We start from the raw sequence: 12,074 nt of genomic DNA, 5'->3' as shown, positions 1-12,074 counted from the left end.
ACAGCCCATCGGGGCTGACCTGGAACTGACGTCCTGTTAATTCAGCAAGAGCTGCTTTGCCAAATAATCCTTCTGTGGTCACCATGAGGCAAATTATAGACGTGCATGCGTGTAATCGGCATACCCCCAACTGAACGCTGGATAAACATACAAAAACAAATGAAAAGCCAGGCCATCTCTTTGAAAACTTGGGTTCCGGTAATAAGCACATTCTCCCCGGATAGGCTGGTAATAAGTTGTGGTCAGAGTGGGCCTGTTTGTCACCCAGCCAGGGCGAAAGGGCCCACAGTGGTGCTGTCTCTTGTTGATGATAAATTGTCAGTGTCGGGGAGAAAGAACAAGTCCCCTAATAAGCCAGAGAAAAGTCTCGAAGCACCCAGCTTTTCACTGCCATTTGAAAGCCAAAGGTAGAAGGGCAGCCGTGAGATAGGTGGGTACTGAGGACCGGGATGGCCGAGGCAGTTCTGTGACGGTCAAGGTTATACAGGAACCAAGGGCAGGACGCATAGGAGCTGTGGGCTCAAGGACCTGCAGGAACACGGATGCTGAAGGAGGAAGCACATGAGTCACTGACAGATCAGAGCATCAGAGGCAAACAGGATAAAGGCACACAGTGTGGCTTAGATTGAATTCTGGGGTCTGAATCGCAGGAGAACAAGATGGCACGGGGGCCAGGACTCGACGTCATGAGGCTCCAGCACACGCTTCCTGGGAGTGCTGAAGATGTAACGGAATTTGCATTGCGTGTGTCTGTACTCAGGATATGGGGGCTTACCTTTGCATAAATCTTCATGTTTTTCGGGACTATTTAAACACTTTCTTAGGCCCTCTGTCCTCCACCTCACGTCATGGTAAACATATCAAGATACACTCACATCCCTCGTTGACTCTAATTGTCTGGCTGTAAGATATTTGAAAGGATTTAAATCATTTTACTTTTGGAATGATTTGGCTGTAACTCATTTAATTTATGATTGGCTCTAATTTCTCGGCTGTCATCTTGCACATCCAAGGATTCTTATGAACCAAGAAAATCGAAGCTACTAATTATTTTCGAATGTAGTGTGATTTTTGTGAATGTTTAGTTGAAACGTGAATGAAGTTGACAATGTGTGACATCTTGTAGGCATTTATTTAAATACTTGTCAATGAGGTTGATATAATGTTATACAGACATTTAATTAAATATTTATTAATGTTGCATTTTTTTAGGCCCCGGAGAAGCTCACAAGGCCCTCAGCATTTTGCCCATTGTGCCAAGCACGGCACGGCTTGTACTGGTGTGTGGAGTGGGTGTAAATAGCCCCTCCTTGGTTGAGCAGCTCCTGTATGACAGGATGGCTTAAGTGCTTCACCTGCACTGTCACATTTAACCCTCACCATAGCCCTATGAGAATGTGATTTACTAACCCTATTTGATAGAACAGGAAATGGGGGTCTGACAACTGGGCCTCCTGGGTTTGGGGGCCAGGTGCTCTGGCACCAAGCCCAGGCTGTACCGCCTGTCCTTGCTTTGATCTTTTATAGGCTGCCACCTTGGTTCCCGTCTTGAGTATTCCGGGCAGTATTAAGTTTAATTCCCAGGTACAGTGGTGGATGCCTGCTCTAGTGAGGTTCAGCCCCCATCAAGGGCAGTCACCTAATTCCATGTGATGGAATATGCTTTCCTTTATTTGTTCAGTGTATTTGAACCTGAATGAGGTGGGCTCACAACATGCACATACTCAGGAATATACATGTAAGAGGCAGGCTTGAAAAAGCAAGATAACACGGCAGGAGATAGAAAAACCCTTCTGCTTCAATACGGGTATGCTCTCTGATTCCATCGGCCCCTCTCTGGGCAAGTGCTTATTTTCATGGTGAAACAGTCAGGGTAGAGTTAAGGGAGACTGATCAGTTGTCCCAGTGCAGTGAGTGAGGGGCTGCCTCACCCTTCTGCGAACTCTGATTGGAATCTATGTATTTGTGACAGTTCCACCTTTAATTCGAAGAGCTGTTTAGGGAGCAGGTTGGTGGTTGGGAGAGGAGTGGAATCTTGCTCGTGTGAATGGGGTCAGTGCATGTTTGTGGTCCAAAGAGAATTTTTTCAGGACTCAGTGGATTTTAAGAGTTTTTGCAAGGATGAAGGTTCGACACAGATAACAGGATAGTGATTATCTCCGAGGGGTGAAGACGGGATTCCATCAGGGAGGGGCACACAAAGGGCTTCTAAGAAATAGGACCGATGGTGGCTTATTTCTTGATGTGAATGATGAGTGCAGGGTTTCCACTTAATTATTAGTTCTTAAAATGTTCAAATATGTTTTATATACTCTTCTTTTTGTATAAAGTTTTCCCAATTTAAAAAATTTGAGGAAAAACCCCCCCACAACTTTACAACACTGTTGGAAACATATTCATGTTTCTTTTATTTTTCATTTGATTTAGGTGAGCATAGCCACCCCAAAGCAGAAACCCAAGACTCCGTTTTGCTTTGGTAAGTACTGAGCCCAGGATGGGTTTTCTGAACACTCCTACAGCAGCTTCCTCTTTTGAGTGGAGACAGTCCTGTGACCACATGTGACTTACACCCTGTGTGTGTGAGTGACTGCTGTCCCAGCCATGTCCGTGGGTCTCAAGTGATACTCCTTTCCTTGGTCTCCCTGCAAAGATTGTTAACAACATGAGACAGAGGCACGGGGGCCAGTGATGTCTCAGTTTTCCCGGCTCCGCAGGGCGGGGTGCCGGGTATCTACCTGAAGTTTTCGGGAACCTTCATCTCAGAGCAGAGTAACGGTGTGCTTAGGAAACGTGGAGACTTGAAGGAGTTGGGGGATAATAGAAAAGGAGGAACGTTCTGTTGAGTGTCTTGTTGCCAAATGAGTGACCGGTGAGAGTGACACAGGAAGCGGAGCTGCTCAGTGGAGGCAGGTCATTGAATCATCAGTATTTAATTGCCTTCCACTGCCTTCTCAGTGCTGTGCTGAGTGCTACGGGCAGATGCTAACAGATAGCTTCTGCTGTCTCTCTGGTTCTGAGTGTGAGCTCCACGAAGGCAGGGATGCTCCTCTGCTTTGTCTTTGCTGTATCCCCGGCACTTAGAGTGTGGTTCCTGGCACACAGCGGGTACTCACTAAATATTTGCTGAATGAATAAATGAATGAACTAAGGGACTCTCTGTCTACCCCACAATGCTCACGTCCTCCAGTTCCGGCTTATTTATGCCTGGAAAGTAAAATGGTCCTTTGATCTGTCCCCTTTCCCAACTCCAGGTTGCTTCAAACTTCTTTTGTGCTCTTTCACCCACTCCCTTTAAATATCATGACCAAGCTCCAACATGACTCTCAGATCTTGTGGTCAGCGGATCTTAAAAAAAAAAACAAAACAATGAACCCAGAAGTAAACTGTTGACTTTATGGAGTGCTCAGAGGGAAGACCAGGTTGAAAATGAGGTCCAGGTCACAGACTTGATCGCAGGCAAGCTTCGTTACATTTCTCAACCACAGACAAGACCCCTAACCTGGGTCAGCTGTGCCAGTGGAAACTAGGAACACTGGGGCCAAAATTATGTATGTATCATCACGACTGTCAATCTCTCGGTGCCTCTGAAAAGCTGTCCAGGCGTGTGCCTTATGGATGGTGGATGAGCTGCCTCCCAGCACAGCAGCACACGAAGGCTATTGTTGTTGTCTTGTGGCCAATGGAATAATCCACACCTTTTAAAAATGAGAGCCCGCTGCTTCCCAGATATTCACGCAGGTGACTTTGCACCGTGGGAAGCATCTTCGTCTGCGCGGCGGGGATCCTCCGCCCTGCTAGTTGAAGCGCCTTAGTTTTGTGGAGTCTCTGTGTTGTGTGTGTTCTGACCTGGGTTCTTCTCTCTTCGTCCCCGTGCCTTTTGCAGTCATCAACGCCCTCTCGCAGAGGTATTTTCTTCAAGCCAATGACCAGAAAGATCTGAAGGACTGGGTCGAAGCCCTGAACCAAGCCAGCAAAATCACTGTATGTATGATCTTTCTCCTTTCTGGAGGGGGTCAGGGCCTCTTCCCCGCACGGGAACGACCCAGATGGCGGCAGGGACTTTCCCAGGACCCTGTTCCAGACTAGTTCCCCTACCTCTTCTCACACCTTGGCTGACTAACCACAAGTTGAGCTGAGAGTCTGAGTTTGAATCAAGCTCAAGGGGAAGTTTACGGAGTGTCCCCTTTGTGCTTCCTGGGAGGGGAGGGCTCCTGGTCGGTCATGGTTTGGGTCATTCTGGGATGCTGATTCAGAATGTGGCGGGACTGGAAAATGGATTGCTGACTCCGAGAAACAGAGTAAAGGAAACTCACACGAGGAGGGAAGTCGGAACTTGTTCCTGGCTTGGGGGAGACTCTTCTGACTTTAGGAAGCCACCTGGGGACCAGTCCAGGCCATCCACCGACCTGTCCTGGGAAAGCCTTCCGTTTATAAGCACCAGTTTACTGGCTGTTCTGTGAGGACTCTTGTTTTCCTTGACTCGGCTAACGAAGAACTCCTTTCTTAGAAATACAGAAAAAGAAAGGGAGATGGGTAGGGAGGAAGAGAGGGGGAAACTATGTTTGGAAAAAACTGGACCTTTAACCGATAATATAGGCAGGCTTCGGGTGTGCAATCCACGCTTTGCTGAAAAGCTTGATTTTCTGTGTCGTACAGTCAGAAATGCTTACATTCTAGTGACTTCCGGTAATAACCCTTCTGTGCTGGGGCAGATCATCCTCCCCGGTATCTCAGGGTTCCCGTGAATAAAGTAATAGAAGAAACCTGTACACTCTACCCAGCCCTTGTGATACCGCACCCAAGCAGAGTACAAAGCGGATTTGCTTGTTGGCCCATTATTCTGATAAACGTTGGTGAACCTGTGAAAAGAGAGAGAAATGCCGGGGTAGCATGGGGGAGGGAGCCGCTCACTCCCTTCTGCTACCCACATGTTTGTGTGTGCGGCTCTAGAATGCTGACTTTAGTAAAGGTTTTCTTCATTCAAGTTGAGGTCTTCACCCTTCTGTGTTTTCCACAATTTGGGGAGTTTCTTTCAATGCCTAATACCTTCTTCTCGTTAAGTGTTTCCTCCCTTGGTCCTGCCTGGTGAACTGGGCTACACAGCCTGCAAGGCAGCGGTGGCCTCTTTGCCTTGCTGTTGTGCCTTGAGTGTAGAGTTGCTCTAAGCAGCTAGCTCCCCGTCCTCTTTCCTGGCCCCACTGGACAGAAGTGATTGGCAACAGGAGTGGGAGGGAGCGAGATGGTACCGCGAGGCCGGGAGTCCAGAGGCCTGCGGGGATGGCACAGCCTCTGCAGGGGCTCCGTAACCTCCAGGGTCTTCCTGACTTTCCTTTGCTCCATTTATACATCTCTTCACTCCTCCTGCCAGAGGTCCTGTGTGACAGGAGGAAGAGGAGGGGTACCCTACTGCCTGATTACATGCATTTTTATCTTAGGGCACCTTGTGTGCGAAGTGAAGCATCCCAGGGGAGATGCAGAGATGAAAGACACAGACAGCGTATCCAGTGAACCAAGCTTTCTCACGGGCCACATTCATCACCCCTCATGTCACTCCTGTGAGACAGGTGCATTCACTGCCATTTTTAAGATGAGGAAAATGGAAATGAGAGTCTTGCCCCAAATCTAGAGTTTAGTAAATGGCAGAGCTGGGATTCAAACCCAGGACCTTCTGACTTCCAAGATCTCAAAGAGTTTATAAATATATGAAAAATGAGCAGCAGTTGTAAAAAGAGGTTAGATTACACACCACTTTTATATCTATGGCTTCTTTTAGCCTTGTGAAAACCTTAGGTAGGGAGGGCAGGTGTGATTATCTCTGTTTATAAACGAGGCAGTGGAAGTGCCTGGAGATCAGTGACCCTCCCAGGGTCAGGAGCCAGTTTTTCCGCCTGCAGATCACTGGTCATTTAGTGCTGGGTCATTGAGTTCTTATGACTGAAGATAATGGTTGACATAATGGTATTTAAAGAATTGAGTCCGCTCGGAGTATCAGTATTCCTGTGTTAGTTTTCTTGGGCTGTCGTAACAAACTGCGTGGCTTAAAGCAACAGAAATGTGTTCTCGCCTAGTCCTGAGAAGCCTGAAACCAGGGTGTCGGCAGGGCCCTCCATGTGCCCCCTGAAGGCTCAAGCGGAGAATCCTTGCTTGCCTCTTCCAGCTCCCAGTGGCCTCCGGCCGTCCTTGGCGCTGCCTGGCTAATAGCTGGATCCCTCCATCTCTGTCTCCACCATTGTATGGCCTGTGTGTCTGTGTGACCTCTCCTTTTAGGAGGGCATCAGTCATTGGTCTTAGGGCCCAGCCTAAACCAGCATGAATTCATCTTAATTTAATTATGTCTGCGAAGACCTTATTTCCAAATAAAGTCATGTTCTGAGGTTACGGGTGGACAATTTTGGGAGACATTATTCAACTCACTAAAGTTTTTCAAAAGGGTTGAAGTTTGAGCAGTAAAAGTAAAGCACAGCTTTCTCCCCTTCCCTCCCAAGTTGGATTATTCCTTGTAGCAACCTAGCCACGCCTGGTGGGAAGAAAGATGAGTCCTTGCAAATTTCGTTTCACGTTGCAAATGGGAACCCTGTGGGCCTCCCCCATCAGAGGACCCTCCACGGTGGGTGAAAGGGGTCCCACCTTTCACTGGGATTCTGGGAGATACACAAACCGAGAGGATGAACTTGTTTTCAAGATCTGGAGTGTAGTTATTGGTGAGTTTGCCCTCCGCAGGCTGATTCAGAGTCTCAGAAGTGGAAACAGCTTTGCAGAGGCTCCAGGTGGTTGGCCAGAGGCAGCCCACGATGCAGGGACATGAGTGGTGACAACCAGTGGTTCTCCGGGTGGGCTGATGGGTTGAGAGGCAATACAACAGCCAAGTCACCAGGAGTCCTGGTCACCGTGAACGCTGAAAGGCCACTTCCCTCCTTCTTTGCTGGGTTTCAGGAATTCATTTGGGTCATTTGGAGGCAGTTGTGTTGTTCCACGGTGATTATGTCTCTGGACACCCCAGCACTAATCCACATCCCTAAAGAATTCTATCTTATCAGAGCAAAACACAGAGAAATCGGAAAGGGTGGTCCAGGTAGGTAGGTAGTGGTGTTTAGCAGTGGGGCAGTTACTTCATTCCAATGAGCTTTAGTTTACTTCATCTATGAAATGGAGAAAATAAGGCCTACCTGATAAGATCGTCTGAGATGAGAGATAATGCAGTAAAGAGATGGGTACTTTGCCTGGCACTGAACAGAGGCCCAAAGCAACGGGAGCTGCGGTTGTCCCTCAGCCAGAAGGGAAGGACAGGGTGGATTTCTGGCCCAATCTGGAGAGTTGGTGGGCAGAGGTCACCGTGGTCTAAGCTGAGTGCACAGGCCAGGAGGAGGGGCCCTGTCTCCTTTCCGGGGCCCCAGCGTAATCATGATGGTCTTAGTCGTTTCGATAGATGCCAGGGGGTGTGGCCTTTGGTCCCTGTCCTTGGCAGGCAGAGTTCTCCTATGGCCCTGAGCTGTGAGCTGTTTTTTTCTCCCCGTGGCTTGCAATAGTTTATTTTTTTTAATTTAAAAAAAAAAGTATTTATTTATTTATTTATTTATTTATTTTTGGCTGCATCAGGTCTTAGTTGTAGCACGTGGGATCCTCTGCTGCGGTGCGTGGCCTCCTCGGTGCGGCGCGCGGGCTTCTCTCTAGTTGTGGCGCACAGGCTCCAGGGCGCATGGGTGCTGTGGTTGCGGCTCGCGGGCTTCGTTGCCCCACGGCATGGGGGATCTTAGTTCCCTGACCAGGGGTTGAACCTGTGTCCCCTGCATTGGAAGGCGGATTCTTAACCACTGGACCACCAGGGAAGTCCCTTAATTTTTATATAGTTTTTAAAGGTTCCTTTCCATTTGCAATTACCACAAAATATTGGCTGTATTCCCTGCATTATACAATATATCCTTGGGCCGTGAGCTCCTGAACAGTCTGGATTCTTAGGTCTTTCTAGCTCCCAGGGCTGTAGAAGAAGTGGAAGAGGATGTTAGTTTTTCTCGTGGTGTCTGCAGTTACTTTCCTGGCAGATCCACATGGGGCGTTGAGTCCTTGTGAAGAACAGGCTTTTTTTTTTTTTGAATTTTATTTTATTTTATTTTTTATACAGCAGGTTCTTATTAGTTATCTGTCTTATACATATTGGTGTATACATGTCAATCCCAGTCTCCCAATTCATCCCACCATCTCCGCTCCCCACCCTTCCGCCCCTGCTTTCCCCCGTTGGTGTCCGTATGTTTGTTCTCCACATCTGTGGAAGGACAGGCTTTGTGATGCTGTGGGTACTGCATCGGCAGCATCAGGGTCTGGTCTCTGTCTAGGTATTAATCGGCTTTGGGCAGAGAACTGGACTACTCTGGGCCTCTCTTGTGATGAAAAATTTTCCAGTATAAATGAGAAATGGACAAGGAGGAAGAAAAGCGGCAACATGAATGAAGATCGATGACCTCGGGTTGGGAGGGTGTTCAGGACTGTGGCGAACTGAAGAATCCGTTCCCCATCCGAAGAGTGGACAGCTGCTTCACTGGAAATCAAGATTTTTACGTGAAATATCCCAGATTTTAACAGCGGATTGAAAAACACACTGGATAGGACAAATGAAACACAGTTGGGGCAAGTCTACCTTTGGGCCACCAGTTTGCAACCTGTGGTCTTAAACTTGCCCTAAAAATTCCGTGATTCTTGCACCAGCAGTGGTGCTCGAACTCCGTCATGGAGAGGAGCAAAGATAATTCATTCCACAGAAAGGGCTGCATTTGTAAACGTTAGCACCGTTTATAAAAAGTTACTTAGAATATTTTGACAATTAAAATACTTTTGTAGTTTTATTCATATTTCTAACGTGTTGAAATTTATATCCTCTATCATTTGATGGCCGTGACACCTGTATGACTGTGTCACTCAGTTAGTGACAGGTCAGGAGTTACACCCCAGGCCCTGGGGCTCCAGAGCTCATGCTCTCCGAGTCCTGTACCATATACCACAGGCATCTTACCCACTGCTGAGCGTGCTTTCTCCCGTCTTCATGTTCCTGGCTCCTTTTCGTCCACCAGGTTACTGTTTCGGCATCTCTCGCCTTGGAGACCTCCACCACGCACACCAGCCACGCCAAGCATTCCATTCCAAGTCGTTCCCCTGCTGCTGTCAGTCCCAGCTCCTGTTTATCGTCATCACGGCACTCGCCACGATTTGTAATCACTCTGATTGCTAGTCTTGCTCTGTAGTTTTGGTCAGTCTCCCTGATCAGCACGTATGTGGTGTGAGGGCAGGACACGTGTCAGTGTTTGCTGTTTTACCTTTGGTCTCTAGCCAGGCAAGGGCTGACTCATAGTAGGTGCTCAGTACATTGGTTGAGTGGGTGTGCGTGTGCGTGGGGTGGGCGTGGCTTGCTGAATTCCTCATATACAGGTTTGGATGGATGGAAGGGTAGCGGGGAGAGGGGCGTCGTGCTCTAATTTTGTACATTAGCTTTCCTCCCCTCCCCCTTCCTGCTGTTGCCTCCCCCAACTTTTCCTAGGCCTTCTGTTCCCTGTTAACTGTTCTGTCATTCTTCCCAGGTACCCAAAGTTGGGAACCTGCCCCTGACGACCGAAGTTGTCAAGAGCCTAGCAACTCCTCTGGCCCTGGAGAAGAAGCCCCAGGTGGCCTACAAGACAGAGATCATCGGAGGCGTGGTGGTACACACGCCCATCAACCAGGTGCTGGCGCCTGGGGCTGCCAGAGGGTGGAGGGCTTCGGGGGTGTCCGTGGTGTGTCAGTGACATGACAGAAGGGCTGGACCGAGGAAGGGGTGAGGGTAGCGGAGCCAGTGCACATGGGGTGGTCAAGAAAATACCGGCAGTGCAGAAATTGAGGCCACCGCATCTGAAGCTCTGTGGCAGTACAGCTCTGCATCATCCACGGGGACCGGCACTTGTGAACGCCGTGAGAAGTGGGGTCGAGGATGGCTGGAAACAAGCCCCACTGTCCCTTGGCCTCGTCCGGTTTGCGTTCAGAGTCTTCCCTTTCTCCCGGGTCTGCCCAACCTCCCCAGCCTTGGTCTGTGAGCGCACCCCTACAGTGCCTTCCCGGGCAAAGCCAAAGGGTTTTTTTTATGGTTTCTTTCTCTCTCTTTTTTTTTTTTAACATCTTAATTGGAGTATAATTGCTTTACAATGGTGTGTTAGTTTCTGCTGTATAACAAAGTGAATCAGCTATACATATAAATACACCCCCATATCCCCTCCCTCTTGCGTCTCCCTCCCACCCTCCCTATCCCACCCCTCTAGGTGGACACAAAGCACCGAGCTGATCTCCCTGTGCCATGCGGCAGCTCCCCACTAGCTACCTGTTTTACAGTTGGTAGTGTATATAAGGGCATGCCACTCTCTCACTTCGTCCGGGCTTACCCATCTGGTTTATTTCTCACTTGACTGCCGTCGTGGCCCAAGAGGAAGAGATGATTGGCCTGAGAGGGTGGGGTCAGGGGTGTGGCTGCGTCAGGACGGGGAGGCGCTAATCCTGCAGCTGTTTCCTTGTAGAACGGTGGGGATGGGCAGGAAGGGAGTGAGCCCGGCTCCCACGCCATCCTTCGAAGGTCTCAGAGTTACATCCCCACGACAGGCTGCCGTGTCCCCACCGGGCCCCCCCTCATTAAGAGCGGCTATTGTGTGAAGCAAGGGAATGTGGTGAGTGTCCATGCGGGGGCTGGGAGAGGTTCTGGGGACCCCGGGAGCCAGTGGGTGTGGGCGAGGCAGAGGGGAGGGCAGTTTGCAAGGAGGAGCGTGGAGCCAGTCACGCCCAAACCGCCCAAACCAGGGAGAGGCTGGGGTGGGGAGAGCTCCCGCCCTGCAGCTCGAGGTGATCCGAGGAGTCGCCCCATGAGAAGAAGTCCTTGCCCCTGACCCCCAACGTGGGAGCCTGGCTTCGGTGGGGCGGGGTCCCCAGGAGCTTAGAACCCGAACGCACCCCCGGGAATGCTGGGAACTCTTCTAACATCCTGCTCTTTACCCTTTATTTCAGCGCAAGAGCTGGAAACGGCGCTTCTTTGCGCTGGACGACTTTACCATCTGCTACTTCAAGTGTGAGCAGGTTTGTAGTCACTCTGGGGCCCACCTGAGAGGCCGTGGAGGGCAGAGGCACAGGAGTCACACCCACGTGTGTGTGTCCGAGCAGAGATGTGGGCACACAGACTCCGGGGGTGCTTGTGTCTAACCTCCGTCCTTCTGGTGTGTGCATCTTCACGGTGATGTAAAGTGGCCTTAACTCCCTGCCTTCGTGGTCAGGGCCACAGAGCATCTTCTTAGATTTCTTTCCTCTCTTGATTATTTTGAGACCGTGTCTTGTTTGCCACCTGGTTTCAGCCAGTCGTCTCCGATGATGATGGCTGCCTGGTCTGGGCGTCGGGCTGACAGCCTCATGCACTCTCTCTCTGTTTCCCCCCAGGACCGAGAACCACTGCGTACCATATTCCTCAAGGATGTTCTCAAGACCCACGAGTGTTTGGTCAAGTCTGGGTAATTGTCTCTGCTTATTCTTCTCTGGTCAGAACTCCGTGTGCCCTCTTAACTCTTCTTTATTTTTTTAACATCTTTATTGGAGTATAATTGCTTTGCAATGGTGTGTTAGTTTCTGCTGTATAACAAAGTGAATCAGCCATACGTATACATATATCCCCATATCCCCTCCCTCTTGCGTCTCCCTCCCACCCTCCCTATCCCACCCCTCTAGGTGGTCACAAAGCACCGAGCTGATCTCCCTGTGCTATGCGGCTGCTTCCCACTAGCTATCTCTTTTACGGTAGTATATGTAAGTCCGTGTCACTCTCTCACTTCGTCTCAGCCTTAACTCTTCTGTTACTCCCCTTCTGAGGCTCTATACCAGAACCTTCTTCCAAGAGCAGGAAGATGTTGTCTCCTTGACATCTGTGGCTGACTCTCCACATCCAAGCTGCCGCAGCTGTGAAATGGCGCTGGGCAAACCTATCCTCTTCCCATCCCCTTACTCTCACTCCTGAAATGAGCCTATGTGATACTTTTCTGATGGAGAAAAAGAAAGGATATAGAACAAAGGAGAGGTGCTTCTCA

The 12,074-nt window shown here is 49.5% G+C and overlaps 1 protein-coding gene across 7 annotated transcripts in view; it reads left to right on the top strand.

The window, feature by feature from the left end:
- PLEKHA2 (pleckstrin homology domain containing A2) overlaps positions 1-12,074 on the top strand; it is a 71,002-nt gene that overhangs the window by 43,279 nt on the left and 15,649 nt on the right. For 6 of the 7 annotated variants that reach the window (XM_029226537.1, XM_029226536.1, XM_029226533.1 and 3 more), the window contains 7 exons: positions 2,428-2,476; positions 3,884-3,981; positions 9,063-9,200; positions 9,567-9,707; positions 10,530-10,676; positions 11,011-11,079; positions 11,434-11,504. In XM_029226537.1, the coding sequence (XP_029082370.1) occupies positions 2,428-2,476; positions 3,884-3,981; positions 9,063-9,200; positions 9,567-9,707; positions 10,530-10,676; positions 11,011-11,079; positions 11,434-11,504 (713 nt within the window). The remainder of the gene's footprint in view (positions 1-2,427; positions 2,477-3,883; positions 3,982-9,062; positions 9,201-9,566; positions 9,708-10,529; positions 10,677-11,010; positions 11,080-11,433; positions 11,505-12,074) is intronic. The other variant, XM_029226539.1, reaches the window with a different exon arrangement.

This window comes from Monodon monoceros, unplaced genomic scaffold, assembly GCF_005190385.1.
Source record: "Monodon monoceros isolate NGI ecotype Baffin Bay Population unplaced genomic scaffold, NGI_Narwhal_1 Super_Scaffold_17, whole genome shotgun sequence".
NCBI classification, from domain to species: domain Eukaryota; kingdom Metazoa; phylum Chordata; class Mammalia; order Artiodactyla; family Monodontidae; genus Monodon; species Monodon monoceros.
The sequence above is the reverse complement of the archived record's forward strand: the minus strand, read 5'-3'. Positions and strand labels throughout refer to the sequence as shown.